At 41.0% G+C, this 21,692-nt stretch overlaps 1 protein-coding gene across 1 annotated transcript; it reads left to right on the forward strand.

The window, feature by feature from the left end:
- The first annotated feature begins 1,334 nt into the window (after window positions 1-1,334).
- Window positions 1,335-17,404, forward strand: CAV1 (caveolin 1). Its single transcript, XM_088523725.1, has 3 exons — window positions 1,335-1,471; window positions 2,168-2,332; window positions 16,498-17,404. The coding sequence occupies exons 1-3, from the start codon at window positions 1,442-1,444 to the stop codon at window positions 16,837-16,839; spliced, it is 537 nt and encodes a 178-aa protein (XP_088379851.1). The 5' UTR covers window positions 1,335-1,441; the 3' UTR covers window positions 16,840-17,404.
- The last annotated feature ends 4,288 nt before the right edge of the window (window positions 17,405-21,692 follow it).

Raw genomic sequence — 21,692 nt, forward strand, 5'->3', positions numbered from 1 at the left:
GTCTTTGAGGTATGCAATGGTACAAAATGATGGGTCAAAATCTGATGCCCGTGCAGGAAACTAGCTAATTAAAAAAAAATCCTGTAAAACAAAGACGTATCTTTTTTCAGATAGGCTGAATTTTTTGTCCAAGATTATGTCCATCCATTTGACTTCATGCACACACTGAAATGTTTGGAAAACAGAAGATATTTTAACAATGGCTTAAGCAAACTATTGCATCAATAAAATTACTTTTAAAAATTCCAAGCAACTTGGAAAGTTGGAAAATATCCATCTCAAAAGCATTTGTTTTAAATTTTATGAGCAACAGGAACCCTTAAATTTCACTGCTAACTGATGACCATGCCAGTAATAGGTGTCCATGTAGTCTACATTTCTGACAGGTGCTTTTATTTTGTGGAGCCTGCTTCCATCTTGGCTAAAACAGCCTTTTCGAGGTTATTTCTCTGCTAAGTTGCCAGAACCAAATATAGCACAGTGTGAAAGTTTTGACTTTTCTTGCTGCAATTCGATGCTAAAGGGCATAACTTCTGTTAATGTGACAAATGTTACATTGATAAGCTGATCTCTTGGCAGAGGACTGATGATTGCAAACATCAAAAAACACAGGGCTAAAACTAGTAGTTTACAGATGCGCCGTGCCACTGTAATCTTAACCTGAAGCATCTTGAACACCATGATGGACCCTGAGAGCTATCACACGAGCACACACATCGGAGCTTGTAGAGGACCTTCAGAACAGAGCATGGCAAAGTGTCACTGTGTCACCACACCTCTGTAAAAGCGAAGTCCCAGCAGTTGAGATGCATGACAGGCATGCATGGGTCGGTCTCCTCACAGGAAAAAAAAACATATTGTACAGTCAAAGCGCAGGACCTCCCTGCATAGCGTGGAAATGAACCATTCAGGAAAGTCGCTTTCTCTTCAACCCAAGGATGTCCAAGTTTCCACAATTGTTCCCGGGGCGCTAGTGGCTATTTGTAAACTATTGTCAAGCAGACGAGAGAGAGGAAAAAAAACACAACAACAAAAACAACAAAAAACCCTCACTCCTGAAACATCGCTAAAGTTTTCCATCTCCTCACTTGCCTCCTTGCTCACCGCGGCCTCGTCGCCTCCAGCGCGGGCTGCAGCGAGGCCGGGACCGGGTCGGGGTCGGGGCCAGGACCCGGTCGGGGCCGGGATCGGGGTCGGAGGACTCGCGGGCGGCTTGCGGGCGCTTCCCGCCTGCAGCCCCGGGGCGATGCCTAGTCCTGCCGCCGCTCTCATGCAAGGCAAGCGCGGAGAGGAACAGCCCCTGGCCCGCGGCCAGCGCTCTCCCGCGTAGCTACCTCCCCCTGGCTCGCTGCTCTACTGCACGGGTCTTCCTTCCTCCGCTCGTTTAAATCATAGTGCAGAGAAAAACCCGAGGCAGAACCGCCACCGAGCCCGGGGCAGCATGTCCGGTACCAAATACGTGGACGCGGAGGTAGGGCCGCCTCACGCCGCGGTCCCGCGGGGCACCGCGGACCTGTCGCAGCCCCTCCGAGCCGAGCGGGACCCGCGGCTCCGGGGGCGCCGTCGGGGCTGCCTCGCTGCTGCCTCCCGCGCCGAGGGCAGCGCCTTTGCGGGAGCCGCGGGGAGGGAAGGGGGTGACGGCTGCGGCGGGGCACGGGGCACGCGGCTCCCCGAGGGCCGGGGCTGCAGCTGCGGCGAGGGCACTATGGCGAGGAGGGCTGCGATGGGAGCAGTGAGGTCAGGGCAGGAGGGTGAGGGTACCGCCGTGAGGGCGCTATGGCGAGGGCAGCAAGGCGGGAGCGCTGCAGGAGAGGGGGCCGTGGTGGGCGCTATAGCAAGGGCTCGGGGCGAGCCGCCGCAGCCGCCCGCTCCCCGCCAGCCCCGGGGCCGGTCCCGGAGCCGAGCGAGGGGCACGGGAGCAGTGCCGGGTTCGGAGCTCGGGCCGGTGCCGGGCGCGGGGCCGGGCGCGCTCTCCCGGGACGCCTGGCGGCGGGAGCGGGCGGCAGCGCCGAGCCCGGTGGCGCGGGGGGAGCGGGGCGGCCCCCGCGGCGTTTAAATAGCGGCGGCGAGAGCCGGGGCCGCGCAGCGCCGCGGGAGCCGCGGCCGCCCCCCGCCGCCCGCCCCGCCTCGGCGCTCCGTCCCTCCCGCCGCCCGCGCCTCTCCGCAGAGCTTTCTGTACGCGGCGCCCGTCAGGGAGCAGGGCAACATCTACAAGCCCAACAACAAGATGATGGCAGACGAGCTGAGCGAGAAGGCGGTGCACGACGTGCACACCAAGGAGATCGACCTGGTCAACCGCGACCCCAAACACCTCAACGACGACGTGGTCAAGGTGAGGCCACGGGCGGGGGGGATGCTACTCGCTTGGCAGCAGCGGCCGGTCCTGCCCCGGTAGCGACAGGGCGTCCAGGGGAGAGCAGCTCTAAAACCTCTAGAGCCGCCTCCCTCCACCTGCTGCACGACCCGGGGGGGCGCTCCATTTTTTTTTTTTTTTTTTTTTTCGGAAAAGCGAGCACGGCGGAGTGCGCGCTGGGCGCCCCCGCCGCGCTGCCCGCGGGCGCGCAGGGGCTCACGGCAGCCCCGCCGTTCCGCCCAGGCCCGCGGCGTCCCGGGGCAGCGGGAAGGAGCTGCTCTCCCTTATGCAACGCCTGGCAGAGGGATTTTCCTTCCCCCGGGCGCGCACAGAGGAGGCTGGCAAGGGAGGGGGCACCCGCCCGCGCTGGGCAGCGCAGTCCTGCACGACCTGCAGGACCCGACACAGATCGCCCGCCATGTGGGTGCAAAAGCAGAGGTGTTGGTCATAGCTTGCATTTCTTTGCCCTTTTTTTTTTTTTCCTGGCGTTTTTCCTTTCCATTAGAAATGATAAAAGGAAATGGGTTAAGCAAAAGCTGACTGCACTCTTGCCTGTTTTTTTTTTTTTTTTACCATGTTTTTTAATCCAGAGCTAGACTGTTTTGACAAATCTGGATCAGTGGAGATATTTTCTTGGAGTCATCTTGGTCAGAAAATCATAAAACCATTTTTTTTCCTTTAGCAGAGCACTGTGTATGTGAAGGCTAGGGATACTGTTACCTGGGCTTGTCTGACCCTAGGAAAAACAGGAGTTACCCAGTCTTAGTGTGAAACTAACCCACTAACTGGCTTGCTTAGTTTAAGTCCAGAACAGCACAGTCCTAGTTCACCCAGTCCCTTGGTCAGGAAGACCCATCATTGAAAAAGGGAAACTGTATTCTTTACAGAGGATAAAAAGATCGACCTTGGCCCCTGAATGTATGTCACAAAGATGATTTACACCATATGCAGACAATATAATAATGTCTCAAGTATCTTCAGATCCCACTGACTTCAACACACACAGAAGGTGCTGAACATATCTAGCCATCTTGTTGGATCAGCCCTAAAAGTTATTGCACAGCGCAGGTTCTGTCTTTAAGGAGCCATCACCAGCTTTGAGATCTAGAAGGAAAAAAAGAGTACAGTTTGCATACTTTTGGAAAAAGTACTTCATGGTACAAAACTTCTATTAAAATGGTTGGCTTTGATAAGGACAGAGCAATTCCTTTTTATTTTAGCCCTGGAGGCGCAGCTAAGCAGGCAGGGAAAATGCAAGAGCTGAGAAATGAGACTACACCACAGCTTGTTGCATGCAGCAACAGTAGAAGTCCCCAAAGCAACCAAACCTTCTGAGGATGAGTCATAGCCCCCAAGTAAGTTGGAATCTGGGTATCCACAAACTTAACGAGAGAACGAAAGATCCTGCTGGGAAAGAGGGACAGCGCTGCTGGAAAAAACTCCTAACAGGCTAAAAGGAGATCAAAATGTACAAACCCTGCCCTGCCCTCTCTGCCTCCCACAGGGGCAAAATAAGAGTTATAGGGACGGAAAAAACAAGCTACTCCAGTTTGTGCTTTCTAAATAATCATGGACCAACAAATGCATTTACTGAACGCAGCAAACAGCCCAAGCACCAGTTCTGCCTCTGTAACAGCAAGAGAGTGTCTGGTAGTCGTGTCAAGACATACAAACGTATCAAAAACAATGTGATCTTTACCAGACCGGATCCATTCTGCATTGTAACAGCAACAGCATGTGTTACAAATGTGGGCATTGCAAAATGACATTTTTCTGTCTTGTTTCAAGGACAAAAAATGATGATTTTGATTTTCATAAACATTTACAATATTCCACAGATAGGTCCAACCTGAACTGTCTAGAGAGGAATTTTGCCACGGTTGGAGTGTTTGGATCCTGTTTTCAAGTTTGCCTTATTAGAAGTAGCCATAAATCCATCTCCTTGTGGACAAACTCTGACTGGGCCAAAAAAGTTACAGATTCTGTTGTTTCTTAGCCATCTGTGACCCCTCTCCTGCCTTTCTTGCTTCAGTTGTGAGTTGTCCAGGGCAGATGTAAAAAAAAAATGCTAGTATAACACAACGAATCCTCAATCAATAAAAGACATAGACGAAAAAAGAAAAATAATAAAAAAAGTTTGGAGTAGTTTTAAAGCCAGAGGAGCAGTTCAGCCTTAGCCCAACTTTGTTTAGAGAGTGTTTTTCTAGATTTTTTTTTTTTTTTAGATTTTTCCACCTTTTAGTCAGCGTTTGCCGCATTTCTTGCCACTTGGCTATGAGACACAATAGCATGGAAGCTGGGGACAAGGCAGTCAACCATGAAACAGAGATGATTAGGCAGAGAACGAGGAATCTGCTCGGTAAGCAGCTCTCTAAAAGGCCTCAGTGTTGTCTGTATTCAAATACTTCCCATAGCACATTTTAAAAATAACCCTTGCTTGTGAGGATCAGGAGACATGTTCCCTTGATGTGTAGTGCAGAGTATCTGCCCAGCTTCCTCTGCAGGAGATAAAATGGTGCAGGCAGCAAGCCAGGCCCAGGAGAGGCACCTGATCCAGATCCTTTTGTGAAACTGGACAGATGGAGCAGCTTTACGTCAAAGATAGTGGTGAGCTTGACTTTGCTTACATTTTATCTTCAAATTATCCGTGAAGTGGAAGCTAATACCTGTGAAGTTTCCAAGAAAGTGGGACAAATAATGTGTTTTTTTTTTTTTTTTTTTTTTTTTGGAAAAGAATAGAAATGAGACCTTACTACATACCTAAAGGATGAAAGCTGAGGTATGCAGACAGCAAAGCCAGCAGTGCTGCACAGGAGGAAGCATGTTCTAGTAAAATGGCCAGAATTTCCTTCCTGCTCGAATTCCTTCAGCAAGGAATGGAAAAGAAGGAGTCTCTTCCTCATGCCACTGCCCTCACACGTCACCTCAGGAGGATGAGAGCAGGGCAGAGTGGTGCCATTGCTTGAGGCAGTGGGAAGGTTGGCTAGGCAAATAGGAGGCAAATAGGGACTTTATCAAGAGAAATGTGCACCAGAGAGTGCCTTCCAGTAATCACTTGGATGATTTTATATATATATATATTTCACCTTTTGATTCATATGTCGTATGTTCGTATGTCTTTTACTGGCAGATTCTTCTCTTCAACATGTATCCCACAATTTTCACATATGAGTGACATAAGTCTTTTTCTCTCATCTGTCATCCATTCCCTGATGACTCAGGATTCATTTGAAAGTACTTGAAGTCATCTTTCTTCTCTTCCAGAACTCCCTGACTTTGCTTTTCTGTTTCCCAAAACAGTGATTGTGTTTTCCAGATCATGGTTAAATTACAGTCGTCCAGCTCTTTGGAGTTTAAAGTTTCTCAGAGCATCTGTGTCTGTACAAAATTTGCTGGACTGGGGAGAAACAGAGGAGAAAGTCAAGCCAGCTTGAAGCTGGCTTGTGCTTCTTGGTACTTCCTTGGTCCTTGCATGGGATAGGGGCGGGCTGTGTAGCCTGTCCTGCGTAACCTGCTGCTTTTGGACTAGTGAGCCCCAAACAGGCAGACACATCCATAGTTTATAATTCTTTCCTGCAGCAGTGAGCTAGAGGAAAAGGCCTTTGCCTGTTTTACCATCCAGAACATAAGTATTATTTTGTTTTAAACAAGTGATGTCTCTCTACCGTTTGTTGTGTAAGAAAGAGTCCTTTTCTCTCAGGAAAAGAAAATGCCGGTACTTGGCTATACATATAACAATGCTGAGCTTTTGTACCAACTTTTAAACAATTATCTATTCATGACTGCCACTTAAAAGCAATGCAGTTAAAGGCAATTCAGCTTACTGCAGTGAAAAGTCTGGAATTTTTAGTCAGATGTTGACAAACACTATAACACAGTTAGGGAGGCTTTATGGAAAAGAGTACTACACAGTCATTTTAAGCTGTGTTTAAAACCATTTACCACTTTACTACCATTTCCACCACTCACTGCTGAGTAAGTAAGTGCACGAACAGACAACTGGACAGAGCACCTTCCTTCTCCACGCCTCAGGACTGTGTGTCTACATTGGCTGTACATTTGGCCTAGCCATAACATCTTACTTTTACACAACTACATTTGATGAACTGATTCTTAAACATCATGCCATATTAACATCCAGGCATGTTTTTTAGATTTACAAAAAACAAAAAAGCAGTAAAGTTCAAATCTTTAAGCTTGGCTATACATGATACAAGTCTGATTCAAGTTATTCTTCTCCGGCTAGTTTAGGATTCAGAGGTTAAAAGGGGGAATCTTTATGAAGGTAACACAATAGAAGAACTGCGTGAGGCCTCCAACTTCTGAAAAATGTTTTTTTTTTTTTTTTTTCCCACGGGAATTAGTAGTTTCTGGATACCTTTTTGCTAGACATGGCGTTTTGAACATTCTCAAGGACTACAGATAGCAATAGTATCTTCTTTCTTGAAAATTCTACTTGTATTCAAGCTTGTGGTATTATTAAAGCCTTATGCACTGCTTCTTGCAAGATGAACATGACTCATAACTCCATAGGAAAATGTTCATTTAATGACCAGGGGGACAGAGCCAACTATTCAACATGGATGTTCCTTTTGTTAAAATTTATTGGACACTATCTCAGATTCAGAGAAGTCAAATATTTTTAGTTTTTGTTGAAGTTTATACTTTAACAGAATGCTTCAGAAATTCTTGAGAACACTTTGAATTCATTTTAGAATTCTTAGCCAATTTATGGATACAAATACTGTCTTCTGTTCCCCATGGGATCTAAAGAGATACCATCTGATAAAAATTATTACCCAAATGGATCAAAATTATTGGGAACAAGGAAATTCTTAAGTTAGAGTGGTCTATCATGAAGTCCCCAATGAGAATTTGATCTTTGATCTATTGTAAGCACCAGAAAGGAACAAATATAGATGAACTCATATGGTCTCATAAAAGTCACGATCTCTGATAAACAAAGAGAAAAATAGTTCTAAACTAAGGATAAGTTTGAATTTCCGTCTGCTCAAGAGTTATGCTGCAAATTTTAGTGTTGAACAGAGCTGAACAAGGATAACTTTTCTCTGTAACCTTTTCCTTATCTGGACATATGCTTTGTTTTCAAATAAAGGGGAACTGATAAATTCAGCTTCTCAGATAAGAAGTGAGAAGATGCCATCACAGCTTAAGGTGAAAGGATCACATTCCCTGTCCAAACTCCTGCTGTGCTGAATTTAGGCCTGGAGTCGCAGAAAAGTCTCAAGGAACCTCCTAGGTTAATTACATCACTTCCTCTGTTGCCTTTGAAATCCCTTCTCAGAATCCAAGTAAATATTTAAAAAAAGCACATTCAGTTTTCCCTCAGGATCAGGTCAATACCTCCTGTAGACCTCAGTCTCAAAGTCTCCTATCCTTTTGTAAAGCCCAAGTTCATCTCTGTCTCTTCCAGTGCAGTTTATGGCAAAACTGCAACTGTAGAGTTGTGACACCTTGCTTTTTATTTTGCAGTATATTAGAAAATAGTATCTATCTCATATTCAAGGACCAGTAACTTAAGATCTTCCATTGGAAAGACAACATGCTGATACAAGAAATGCAGAGGCAAATCTTTTTTAAAGGAGCAGAGGGGCACATGTGTTTAAGTTGTGCAGATTTGCTATAAATAATTGCAGCAATTAGCAGGAATGTATCTGTGTATAACTGTATCTAGTTAAGTCTCCTCTCCTTAGTCTTGCTTTACAAATGGTAGAGAAAAACTGGATTTTAGATCTAAATCTCCCTCAGAACGATGTCTCTTTACCATCAAAAGAGTCTAAGATCATTTTCCCCCTTTTCCCATTGGTGCCTAAATCTAGTGGGAGGTGAATCTAGAGCAAGCCCTAGAAAGTGATACTTAAGGCTGATAATAGTGGTTTATTTCCTTGCTAAAAATTCCATCTACATCTCATGAATAGAGGGTTTGGTTGTAATGTTTTTGTTAAGAAAATGCCTGTATATAACCTGTGCAAGTGGGCACTTCAGTAACATGAACAGCAGACAGAGATTAAGCCTGAGTCCTGCTGGAGCATTTAGAAGTGTAAATGCTAGAACCTTCTACAGGAACCAGAGCTCAAGGGAGTTCACAGGAACATTTATGTCAGAAGGCTTGTAAGACCCTTCCAATTGTATTAAAAAGCAATATAGTCATCTAAAAATCTGTTTAACAAAATCCCTGTATTTTTGTTAAGGTTTCTGGATTAACTCCAAACCCCATTGGAATCAATAAAAAGATTTCCATTAGCTTCTACATGGTCAGAATTTCACCCTGATATCAGTGTTGGTGAATATGCATCTTTAAACATACAGATACATACGCTTGTGCATGCTTGTACACATAGACAAATATGTCATTCCTTGCTAAAACAGCTGTATCAAACACAAGATGGAGCATGAAACACAGAAAAATGCTTAATAGGACTTCCACTTTGGGAAAAGTGTAATGACATCCCAGCAGCTTAGTTACCAGGGAGGAAAACAGCCACTTTATTTTCTGTCCAAATGCTTACTCTGACAGCATCCATGTATTTTCCAAGGGAACTGACTGATACAGTATCCCCACCTGCACAGGAAGTTTAGCTATGTTTCAGAGCAGAACAGATGTCTCCTTCAAGCTGTTATTTATTCCTTCTGCTAGACTAAATTGAGATAGGGCAGGCAAATGCTTCAGGAGGAGATCTCTGGAGCAAGCCCTGCTGCTGCAGCACTGTCCTGTTAGCATCGATAGCATTTTTCTCACGTAGTTCTGCAGACTTGAATGAAATTGTCCATCTGATTAGGACTTTTCAAGGATGGATCAATAACTCAGAATGGTGAGGAAGTGAGATGTTGTTTGCTTGGTAATTACTAGTGAATTATTTTTTTGACTATTTTCACTGATTTTTAGCCGGTGAAATGATGATCTGCAATCATGCCCTTTTTCCGAGTTATGACATTATTTCAGATTGTTCACAATCCATGTGAATATTTGCTATTTGTGTAGTAATGGTCATTTATGCGTGGACATGGTTTTTCTTCTCTGGCTAGATGGGCATAGTCCTTCAATTCTATTTTCCAACAGAAAATTAAAGCATTAAATTATTAAAGCATTGTTTGCTTTTTGGCATATTCAGTACTACTCAGTAAAAATTCACTGTTTCCATGAAGATATCTGCCAGCAAAAAGCTCTTTTCCTGAAATATTATGGAAAATAGACATGGAGAAATGGAATGTAATTCAAATTAATTAGTCAGTTTGAACAAATAACTGGAGTGGAACCCTTCTGCTTGCTTGTTTAGGGTTTTATTTGCCATAGATTTATCTGGTTGACTTTTTTTTTCTGTATTTACATGTTCTAGCCATTTGCAGTCATGGCATTTCTTTCTCTTTTCAAAGAAATGAGTCTCGTGCCAGCTAATCTGGAGTCCTAGTGAGAGCGGTATATTCTGAAGTCAGTGTTCAAGGTTGACAGCCAGAGTCTAATTTTGCTAAGTCCAATATAGAGAGACTCTTGGGGCTCCTGGCTTCTGATGGAGCTCATGCCATCCCTGGGCCTACTGGGGCTTCATATTTGGTAACCATTCATGCCGCAATCTGAGGCTGATGTAAATACTGTGGAAGGGAATGGAGTTTTGCCTTTGTAGTACACCTGGCAGCCCCTAATACTTGCTCTTAAAAACTATGACTCTTCCTCTTTGTGATCTCCAAGGCATAACTGTGCATCCTCAGGCAGAAGGGAGGACTGTGCTGGAGGACTGTGCAGAGCAGCCTCCTGTTCCTCTTCATACAGGCCTTGCAAACATGACATTCTGCAATGTGCTGTATCCGACACCTTCAGAACAGTGAAATCTCCCAATGTCTAGGAGCTTCTGTCTGGGAGGAGGGAGGGGAAGAGACAGCTCTACCCCTACAACCCAACACCTCCCATGCTCTTTCCCTCAGGTTCAGTAGAAACTACCTAATATGTTTTTTATTATTTTCTGATAAACTGTGACAGTGGTCAGAAAAAGAGTAACTAGCATGTGAACATAAAATTTTAAAGGGCGAGTTTAGTTGATACCACCAATTTAAAAGCATGGTTGATTGCTTAATCTTTTTGCATTTGCTGTGATGCCTTTATTCTCCCAGCACTGTAACTGGCCATTTTTAGCTTCCAAACAGTGGGTGGAAGTAGAAAAAACAAAAAAAAAAATTATATGCTCACATATTTTCTATTTTTTTATAACATGCTTGCCCAAAATTTGCAGTTGAACTTGTCCTGAATGTGCACCTCAAAAATGTGACTCATGCCATAGGACAGCTTGGTATTGTGTGATCATTTAAACATTTGTTTCAGTAGAGGTTTTTGTTTGTTTGTTTGTTTTTGAAAGGAAGCAGAGTGCCCTGGGGATTCCACAAAGTACATTATTTGCAACAGAAAATAAGATTTTGTCTATTTCTGCTATACATTGATTTGTTACTAGATTTCCAGAGATACAACGTAACCTGGGGAAGCAGATACTTACTGTCTTCGTATAAGGGAAAAGCCTGTTTTATCATAGCACAAGGTTAGCAGTAAAGACAGCCTCTGTATTTGGTGTTAAAAATGTAAAGAAAAACTACCCCATGACTCTTTCTTGAATACACATATATTCAGGCATGTAAATTATTCATCAAAGACCTGGCTTGCAGTCTGGCTTGACTATAGCCCTAACCAGGCAGAATATTTAAGTGCAGTGATCCCACTTTGATGGGATAGTTCCCATTTTTCAGGTTGTGTGCCTATTTAAAAAATCTACCTGACTGGAGACATTAGTGATCAATCACAAGAGATACTGTGATTCTGTAAGGACCCAAGCATCTTTTCACTGACCCCACAAGACATTGAAGATATTCAGAAACTAGGCATGTTCAACAGCTGTCTGAATCCTCCTAAAAAGAGCAGTGTTAGTGTCTGCTAGTGCAAGCTGTATGTTTTCAGCACAGTAATAGAACACAGATACCACACACAAAGATTTGAATAATTATAGTTATATTCCCTAAAATTTATATTAGGTTAAAGCCCCCATAAAATGTGGTGGGTTTGATTATTTTTTTCTGACTGACCCAGTACAATGAGGTTTCTAAGGTAGTACCTCAAAGAACAAGCTTTAAAGAGCAAAAAAAACTGTTCATAGGCAAATTGGGGTTGGATTTTAAGACAATTTACTAGTCTGCCAGATTGTGCTACATAGAGAATAAAATGCCAGGGTCAATTATTTTCACATATAAGGCATGTATTCATGAGTCAGCTGTTTATTTTATAAAACAATCACTTCACACTCTTAAGCTTTTCCAATCAGTAGGAATTTCTTTAAACCGACTTTGAAAAATAAGACATCTTTCACACCATTTCCCTTTCTTGTAAATCTTTTAGAACCACAACAGGTTCTTTAATTTCTTTGCAAAATTTTGATAAACACATGCAGAGCAAAAGAAGTTGCCGTACTTCTCTAGCAGAACAAGACAAAAACTTCAAGCAATGTAAAAACTGGCTTTACAAAACTGAATAGAAGGAAACAAAGAATAGCTGAAGTCAGGAAGTGTATTGTAGGCATGGAACAGAAGTTGATAATGTTTAATAGCTTTGGCTGAATCAGAAGGCTATAGTGAGTTATTAGCATCCTTTAGTGGGTCAAAACAAATTTCCTTTACTTATGTCCTTCTCACAAGTGAATGTGCCTGTGTTTTCATTAGCTTGGTAAATAACTCATGGTTATTTCAGAGCACACCCTGACAACTCTAGAACAAACTACACACTCAACCTGTAGTTTTTCGAACAAGACTTATGTATAACCTAAGCATGTCTTCATGTAGATAAAACAGAGTTCTTCACAGATTTACATATGTTTGATGCTTTGGCAAAAGTGCAGTTGAGAAAAATACCTTAAATAAAGGTATCTTATACTTGTGAACCAGTTAGGTTCCTTTCTACAAACTAGTGGAGAGTTGCAGAGTGTCCTCCTTTCCTAGAGCATATTTCTGGCCCCTTCTGTCTCTCCTATCATTCCTATTTTTACATTACTTAGTTCATTTTGACTCCTGTTGTCAATCTGATGACACTCACCACAGTGAGTGCTACTGAACTAAAAAACAGAGGAAAATAACAGAAATGAAGGTGAGTAATCTGAATGACATAAATAACACTTTTGCAAGACAAAATGCATTCAGTGACCTATTTCTGCTGCTGTCTGTGCAGAACCCTGTGAGTTAAAAACAGGATCTTTCATGGGAGTGGTTCAGTTCAGGAAGAATCAGGGTGATATCTCAGTTCCTGCAGCATAACAACTTATCTGTACTGCCTGCACTATGAAATAAATAGAGCATTTCCCAGCTAGTGGGATTAATATGTGATCTGGTAGCAACTGAGAATTGGAAGAGCCCAGTTTACATGAGTTCTTTGCACCTCAGGTGTTAGCATTTCAGTTGTAGCTAGACTTGTACACACATACTTGATATGTATGTTATTTCATAACATTATTATAGCCTTTAAGCAGTTCACAGTTTCCTTTTCACACTGTATTAATCTGAGAGTTCTTAGTGTTATCGGACTTTTTATCTTTTATTATTTTTTATTTTTATCAATCTTTTTACTCTCCAATACAGTTTAGTATCTCTCTCTATTCCAAGTGAAGCAATTTGGAAAATGGAGCCTGAGTCATAATTAGAGAAGATAAAGTTGTGAGACACCAATTACTGATCCTGTAACACCATCTATTCAGGTTATGCGTAGCTGGTGTAAACACATCCTGTGCTGCTAAAGTTACTCCAGGAAGGAACCTCTTGCCAGTTGCTGGAGACCTGAATATCCATCCGTTATCACCCTGCAGGCACACTGATTTCTGAGTGCTTTTAGGACAAATGTGTTTCACTTGAGCTGAGAAAACCCAGCTAAAGATGTGATGTTCTGACACCAGCATCATCCCTTGGTGCCCATCTGGAAGTGTTATGTGGCCCGATTCTTCTACCAGCTCCACAGCATCAATCTGTACACATCTTGGGGGTGCAGGACAGAAGACTGATGCTTGCTCAAAATGGTGATTGCAGAAATTTTGCTCTTTGATCTTGAAACCAATGAGATTACCAACTTCCATTCTTCAGTAAAGCATTCATTACAATGAATCATTTTAAAAGCAAATGTCAAATTACAGGCAGTTTTACTATTTATTTTAAATGGTTTATGAATATTGTATTAACCCATAGTTTCTTTCTGTATGCCATAAGCATATCTTGCTGATAAAAACATATCCCAGATAGCAAATTAAAGATGTAGGCATGAAAACCCTGATGGAACTCAATGTCGTTGTCCTTTTAGAAAGGATTTAATACTTTGCTTATCAGATAGCTGAAAAAAAGAGAGAGAGACTCTGCCCCAAATTTAGGCATGACCTTAACATGCACTTAACTGCTCCATCATGGTTATGTGCACAATCTGGCTGTACCAGTGATGCCATTGTGGGAATGTTACTCACCTCTCCATATATACATCCCAATCTTTTCTTTTACCCTGTGATGCAGTTTTAAAATCCACTTCTCGTTGTTTCATTTGGGAAACAAGATCACAGTATATCCAGCAAAGTTCCATGCTAGAATTCAGCTAACTTTTAATGACAAATTCAAACCATTATTTCACAGTCATTGTACTTCATAAAACTATTCTTATGTCACTTATAAGTGATATAAAGTATATAAGTGATATGGAGTATATTATTGCCTGTGATGCCTTTCCCAGAATTAGAATTATTCCCACAAGATCTGCATTGTTTTACTTGCTGAAATTACAGAGCCCAAATAATTTGCAATTTCCTGCTTTTATTCAGTGGTGATTTTGAGTGTAGATATAAATTGTGCTTTATACACTGTGTTTATACACTAATTTCAATGAAACTATTTGCTGAGATTTCTAACAAAAATTCATGGTTATGACTCATGGAAGCATAAGTTATTTTATCCATATGCAATTATTGCAAAACAGAGCTGTGATTCTAACTATCTCTTCATGTTCTCATTTTGTAGCTATTATTTAAAATTATGCTCTTCAATTTCAGGAATTCCAAATAGATTTCTGACACTGCGCATCTTTACAGACAAGTGCAAAGAGCTGTGCTGTATTCCTTGGATATCCAGCCAATGCAAATTTTAATGTTGATTTCAACACAAGTTTTCAACAAAAGAATTTCAACGCAAATTCTATTTTAGGTGTGAGGATTATTTTTTTTTCTAAAAGAACCTTAAATCATTTCTGAATCACTAGAGCCTATATCACAATAGAGGATAATAAGGAAAAAGCTCATAGTTTGCTGTGCGTGTTGCCTAGAGAGAAACACTGACCATGTCAGGTAGAGTTCTTTATGACCAATAATATGTTAAGACTGTTTGATGTTACACATTCAAGATATTTGACATCCCAAGTGATTCAGAAATTTACTCCCAAGGATTTTTAATAATTTTAGCCAAGCAGACTTAGTCACTGATGTAGTTAAATGCCTGGAACTTCTGAAGGAAGACATGGATTTACTAAAATTGGTAGGAAAATGCTGAACAGCTCAAATGAGAAAAGGCTACCAACTTCTACAAGGAAACTAAGCAATAGTCCGTAGATTATACGGTGTTGTTTTGGAATCATCTTTTTGTAAAGGAAACTGGAAACTACAGTGGTTTATAGCCCTTTTTTTTTTTTTTTCCTGCTGCAGAGCTGGTATTTGGAGCTGATTGGAGACTCAGCAGGAAACAGAGAGGAAATCTTCCTATTCTAATGTATATTTTAGATCAAAAGAAATGTAAACGCACTGCTGTTACAGATCAGCTCCTTCCAGCATGCTAAGATACTATTTCTTTAGTTTCTGAAGGCTTTGGCCCATATCATACTTAGCCTGCTCCTGTAAATCTTCACTTATGACAGCAGTGTCATCTGACTTTAGGATCCAGTCCTAGGAATGCTTTTTTTTTTTTTTTTCCATCTAATTTATACAATCATTTAGCTTTTTGCAGATTTGTTTTGTTTTGTTTTGTTTTACAGAAGAGTACTATTCTTACATATTGTGACATTCTTTTTTCCTATTCAGTGCAGTACCTATACAATTTTGTTGTGCTGACTAAATTAAATATCCTGTATCGTGGGTTATATCAAACACATGTTTGTGTGACATGGAGTTGAACAATCATGACAATTCTGTTAATTTTCTAATAGAAATGTTATGACAATTAAGCTTCCTGCATAGCTTAGTATTTCAACAGAGATCAGTAAAATATGCACGTTGGAATGTACTGCTTCCTTGGGTGACATTTTGGACGAGCTATGAATAATAGTCAAAACTATGAAATATGTGAAAGAGTATGTTTCTTATAAATATTACTATGTTAGTCTGGCATGTCTTTCATGAGCAGTGTTATCACATAAACAGGTTGTGTTTGGACAAAATGACTTTAATATGAAGAGCCTCCTTATATTTAGTACTGCTGAAGAGATCCCTACCCTTCCCTACTGAAGAGGAGCAGATGAAAAATCCGCTACTAGATGAAAATCTAGTATTTTCTTTTTTCAGACTGCTTAAAACTATGCCTGTTTCAAAGTATATATTCAAATAGCTACCTCAGCATTTATTCACTGTCAAAATCCACCAACGGTAAACAAGAAAAGATGGGAAAACCCAGATAAACTTTTTTTTTATTCACTTGTTTTATTGATGTATGTTGGAGATGGGGCAGAAGTGACTAACTACTTCCATTCCATTTGGAAAGATCTGAAAAGGTTAAGTTAAGACAAGTAAGTCATGATGACCTTGTTCACCTGGTCTTCCCTTTAAGTAGACTTTAGGGACATTCCATACCCTTAAGTCTCTAGGAGGGGAGGAAAATATATTCATGTCTGTGGTGAGTTCATCTCTATCTAACATTAAATGACTAATTCTGAGCTAATTATCTATGTTTCCTGACAGTCACTAGAAAACAATAATGCTGATCGATGTCTTAGACAATATGCTAGAATGAGCATCACTTTAGGATGTAGGAAGTACAAGCTTCAGCATTTGGTTCCAGGGAGCCATTGCTTTCCAGGAAAGGGGATTCTGGAAGCTGCGCTTGCTGAGTGTCCACTTGACCTGAATTTGTGCTCTTCTTTGCTGCAGATTGATTTTGAAGATGTGATTGCTGAGCCAGAGGGAACACACAGCTTTGATGGGATTTGGAAGGCCAGTTTCACCACCTTCACTGTAACAAAATACTGGTTTTATCGCTTACTGTCAGCAATCTTTGGCATTCCCATGGCTCTCATCTGGGGCATCTACTTTGCCATTTTGTCATTCCTGCACATCTGGGCTGTGGTGCCTTGCATAAGGAGCTACCTGATTGAGATCCAGTGCATTAGCCGTGTCTACTCTATCTGCATCCACACGTTCTGCGACCCACTGTTTGAGGCCATAGGCAAAATGTTCAGCAGCATCCGAGCCACAGTACGGAAAGAGATTTGAGGGACCTTTCAAGGAGAGTCATCAGCCTAGAGTGGGATTGGGTATTTTGTTTCTTTTGGAGTTTTTTGGTGCCAGTTTCAAGTTTTCCAAAGCAACATGCGGCAACTGGTGGTGGATAGACTGGCCCAAAATAATAATTTGCTCAGTGTCCTTTTCTACTGTTTATTCCTACTGGACTACTTGCCGTTTTTTTTTTTTTTTTTTTTTTTCCTTCCCTTAAATCTACCTTTCAAACTAACCTTACATTGCTATTCCTCCTTACCGGTTGCATATCATCTTACTGACAGTTCAGAGACTGATGTGCTGTTGTTGGATTCCTTTTTATCCTGTCATTCATTCCTTGTAAGCAAAATCCACAGCAGTGTTGAAGAACTACAAAAGTGCTTTCCAACTTTATAGAGCCATTGTGGCCAAAGAGTGTAGAGCTACTGCAGCAGAATGAACATGACAAGCTGGCAGGTTTTTAGCAGAATGTTCTTTTTCTATTGTACTGTCAGATGACCACAGCCGTTTAGAGTCATGGTCAGATATGGTGTTCTGTGAATAAATTAGTTAAGCAAACAAATTGCTTAAACTAATGTATGCTTTGAAAATCTAACACTTTATCAGGTTGGAGACATTGACATATGAAAGTTTTCATGTCCATAAAAAGCTTCAGTTAGTGACTTTCTATCTCATTCTCACTTTTCGAAGCCTGCAGCCAGTTGTTTTTCTACCCTTGCTAGAACTGCGGAGGCAAACTGAAGTTGAAAACTAAAACTGGTCATTATGGAAATGTTTTCCTGACTGTGACTTATGACACAACCCTTATTTAGCATTTAGGTGCTTATCTCATAATGCTTTTTTTTCCCAAGTATTCATATAAATACATATATCAAGTATGCCAAAGATAACCCAGAGTTGCAAAGAAAATTGAGGTGTGCCAAATGCAAGCCACATAATGCTGAGGAGGAGCTGCCTCTGAGAGAAACTTTCCTGTGAGCTTTAAACACTTTCCTATCAGCAGATGTCAGCATACCACTAGTACACAGAGTCCACAGAATGTTTTCTGGAGAATTGATGCTTTACTGAATCTAAACTAATCCATCTCAAGAGATGACTTAGAAACTTCACATTGCGGGGTTTTGTTTTGTTTTGTTTTTTGTTTGTTTTTTTTTCTTTAGCTGAGCTGCAAGAAGTCTTAAATGGAGGGTATTGTGTGAAACTATCGTACGTTGCAAAGTGCAAGGCCTAGAATATATAGCCTTTGCAACATATTCTGATGCTGTGACTTACAAGAGCTTTTTGCCCTCTGGACAGTACTGTGTTCAGAGATACTGTGTGTATCCTCATATGGTTTGCATGAAGCATTTGTAAAAATAGTCGTGAGGCTCACCAGCTTTATTGTAAACTTAACTGGGATCTGAGCCTGCTCCAGTTGGGATCTGTGACAAAACAGTTCTTGACCTCTGCGAATGCAAGATGTGGCCTTTGGAAAGAGCATGGAGCTGCCTGGTACACCTACAGCTTTCAAAATTAGTGCTGATATCCCACGTATTGCTTTACCTAACACAGGAGTGCCTTCAGTTCGATTGCTGCCAAAGCATTGATGATTGTGTAGAAAATGCTGCATTTTTTAATGGGGGGGTGGGGGTGGGAGGGTGCACACAGAAGTTACAAACATATTAACTACTATTGTTTGCATTTAAAACAGACACTGGTATGGATAGAATTTTATGTTTTTCTATGTACATAATGGAGAGTGTACTATTATAGAGTTTTGCAGTATTAAAAACAAGCAACACTGTAAACAAGAAATATTTTATGAGGAAAATCAGTCTGAAAGAAACCTTCTTGATTTACCATATAAAATGTATATCCTGAAAGATGTCTGTTCACTTAGATTTATTAATCCCTAATCCAAATACCTTGCTGATCAAAAACATTTAATTCATTGTTATATGCTTACAGACATAACTGACACTTTTTTTTATTCTGCATGTACATTAAAGACTATAATAAAAAGATGTTTAATGGTAGCTCCTGTCTGACTTTTATTCCTAGAAAATCAAGTGAACAAATCTCATGTTACTAGGAAGCCAGTCTTAATATTTCTTGATAAAGGTAGAAGAAGCTATGTCATGTTTCTCAGGAAAGAATGTGCAAAAGTAATTTATGTCACAATATCTGACCCATGAAGACTGTTCCCTACCTCAGAAAAAGAAATAGTTTTTTACAAATAAATATTTTCTGTTACTGAGTAAATAGCAGAAGGACTAGCAAAGGTGTTTAATAATGACCTTGGGCAAATTCTTTTGAATTTTGTTTCTCAGTTTCTCTATATTTCAAATGAGAGTAATGCTATTTGCCTATAAACAGACTTAAGATCCAATAAATGGAACAATATTGTAATAAAAAGAGTGCTTGTAATCCATTTTACATAAAAGACCTTGGCCATCTAAAATTCAGTGCCAGATTGTCCTGATAGCTCTCCAGTTAAAATCATTTAAATCTTTCCTTTAGACTTGGGAGAAAAAAGAACTTTTCCTAATGAAAGTTTGTTTTAACCTAAGTATTTACTACATGTAACTAGCGAACGACAACTTTTCCCCACCCTTACACACACACAACTTGTGACAGAGCAGTCCTTTTCTTTGAGGTTATTGCACAATACCTGTCTCATCTTTACCCTAATACATAAAAGTCCATTACAGTCCAATAGTAGGCTATTACAATTCCACTTACAAATCTATTAGATATATTTTAATGTTCAGATGAAAAAAACAGTATAGGATTATCCAGTTTATGTTTTCCAACAGCAGAATGGTGTTTTGGTGATAATTTGGTGATAAAATGGTGATTTAATAGTACAATGGCAGTAAATAGTGCATTGAATGTCTTGGACGAGGAATTAGGAGAAAATTCAAAAGAAGATTATGAAAAGTAAATTGAAGATTGCAATGAAAAAGTAAAGCAAAAGAGTATGCCAGTATTCAAAAACATCTTTCTTTTGAAAAGAGCCTGGTAGATTTAGAACAGACACAACTACTCATCTTAACCATTTACAATCTCACATTGCCTAGACTCTTCCTGAGAAGAATGTGCAGATTTGTCCTATTACTTACTGCATTGCCCATAGCACCTCTCTGGGCAGCATTCACAGGCATGTGCTGTGGGTGAATCTCAGCCTGGTGCTCCTGCACAGTAATACTCAAGATCAACACCATGGTCCTTATACATCCCATACCAAGATCTGTGCTTGCCTATAACAGTATTAGGAGCCAATAATATCAGACAACTGCCTATTGTGGCTACACATGTAGTGTAAATAGTCTTATACTGCTAGACATGGCTTCATGTGGACTCAACAGTGCTTTCAACATGCACCAAAAAACTTTCTTGGATGGAACCACACCTGATTCTTAAACTATGCCGTTTAACATGACCTATTTCCCTCTGAGCACCCAGGGACCAGGTGTGGGAGAGCAAAGTGGTCAGTCTAAACAATCCAGAGCAGTTGTTAAAGAGTGCAATGCTTGGTCTTGGGATTCATTCTCTTTGGTTTTTTAAGCACAGAGGAATATGTACTCTACAGAATACTTGTTTGAAATATTCTTTTTTAATCAGGTTGCCAAAAGGTGTAATTACAAGCCACAAGATTTTGTTAATGATGGAGACTTTCCATGACTGCATCTAGGCCAACTATTATCTCTCTCTCGATTTACACTAGAATTGCTCTCTGTTCAAATGCTTGCTTTTATTGTCTCAGGCGACTGCTTCATCCTTCTTCCTCTTTTACTTGCCTCCAGAGGAAGAGGAGGGAAGTACAGAGTAAAAGTCACTACCAGACTAGATCTCTGTCATCTTCACTTTTGTCTTACTAGATTTTATTTTGCATTCATCTTACCTGATGTCATATTTTACAGGTTATCTTATTCCCATCTTGCTTCCTTCTCTAATACCTTTAATTGAGTTTTCAACTGTATAGTTCAATTAGCACATCCTGCCTTCAGGATGCTTTTCTTTCTTGTGGCAAACTGGTAAAACATTGTACATTTGTTATTTATGACAATATCTAAATGCACAGCCTCACATATTTATAATTGTTTTTACCAAAGATAGTGAAAGTGGGAAGACTGTGATTAGATCCTAGTCACTAGTCTGTGTCCTTCCATGTGGCCTTAGTTTTGCTCCTTACATAACCCTGTGAAAGGCACATTTTATTGCTGTGTCCAGATACAATTCACAAAAGACCTTAGGCTCAGTACTGTTATCTGTTTTTGCTTTGAAAACCTGATTTAACGTAACTCTGGAGATGTCTGATCTGCAGAGTTTACTGGCACATAATTGCCAGTAAAACTGACAGTAACGGTGACCAGGTTATACCTAAGTATAGCTGGGACCTACAGACGAGATGTTGCTTTTCCTTCCTTCGTCATTTTTGGGAACTCAAGGTAATTGGCATTCCCAGAGTTGCTAACACCAGCTCAGAAATACCTCCTTGAGGCTCACAGTCAAGCAGTCAGCTTCCTGAAATAAAGGGGAGCTAAACTCTTCCCACTGCACGCCCTACTGTGTGAGCAGCTCATGGGTCAGGTTACTAACTATCGGGGTTCCCTCTTCATATGGCCTGCTTTCCTCATGTGCTGCCCAGGAACTAGCTGTAGACCTCTAACAATAGGCCATGATGGCTTCCAGTAGGCATCTGGTTGCCTGACAGGTACTGTCTGACCATCGTGGCACCTTGTCTACTGGCCTAAACTCTTCAGACCCAGGTTTTCTCTTCCAGCAAGCTCTCAGTAGTGCAGAGAGGAGTAAAAGCACCTTTCGATCACTGTCATATTCTCCAGTCCCAACACTTATACAGATAATTC

Source organism: Tinamus guttatus, unplaced genomic scaffold, assembly GCF_059628265.1.
Source record: "Tinamus guttatus ecotype Peru unplaced genomic scaffold, ASM5962826v1 Tinamus_guttatus_pri_ptg000018l, whole genome shotgun sequence".
In the NCBI taxonomy this organism is placed as follows: Eukaryota; Metazoa; Chordata; class Aves; order Tinamiformes; family Tinamidae; genus Tinamus; species Tinamus guttatus.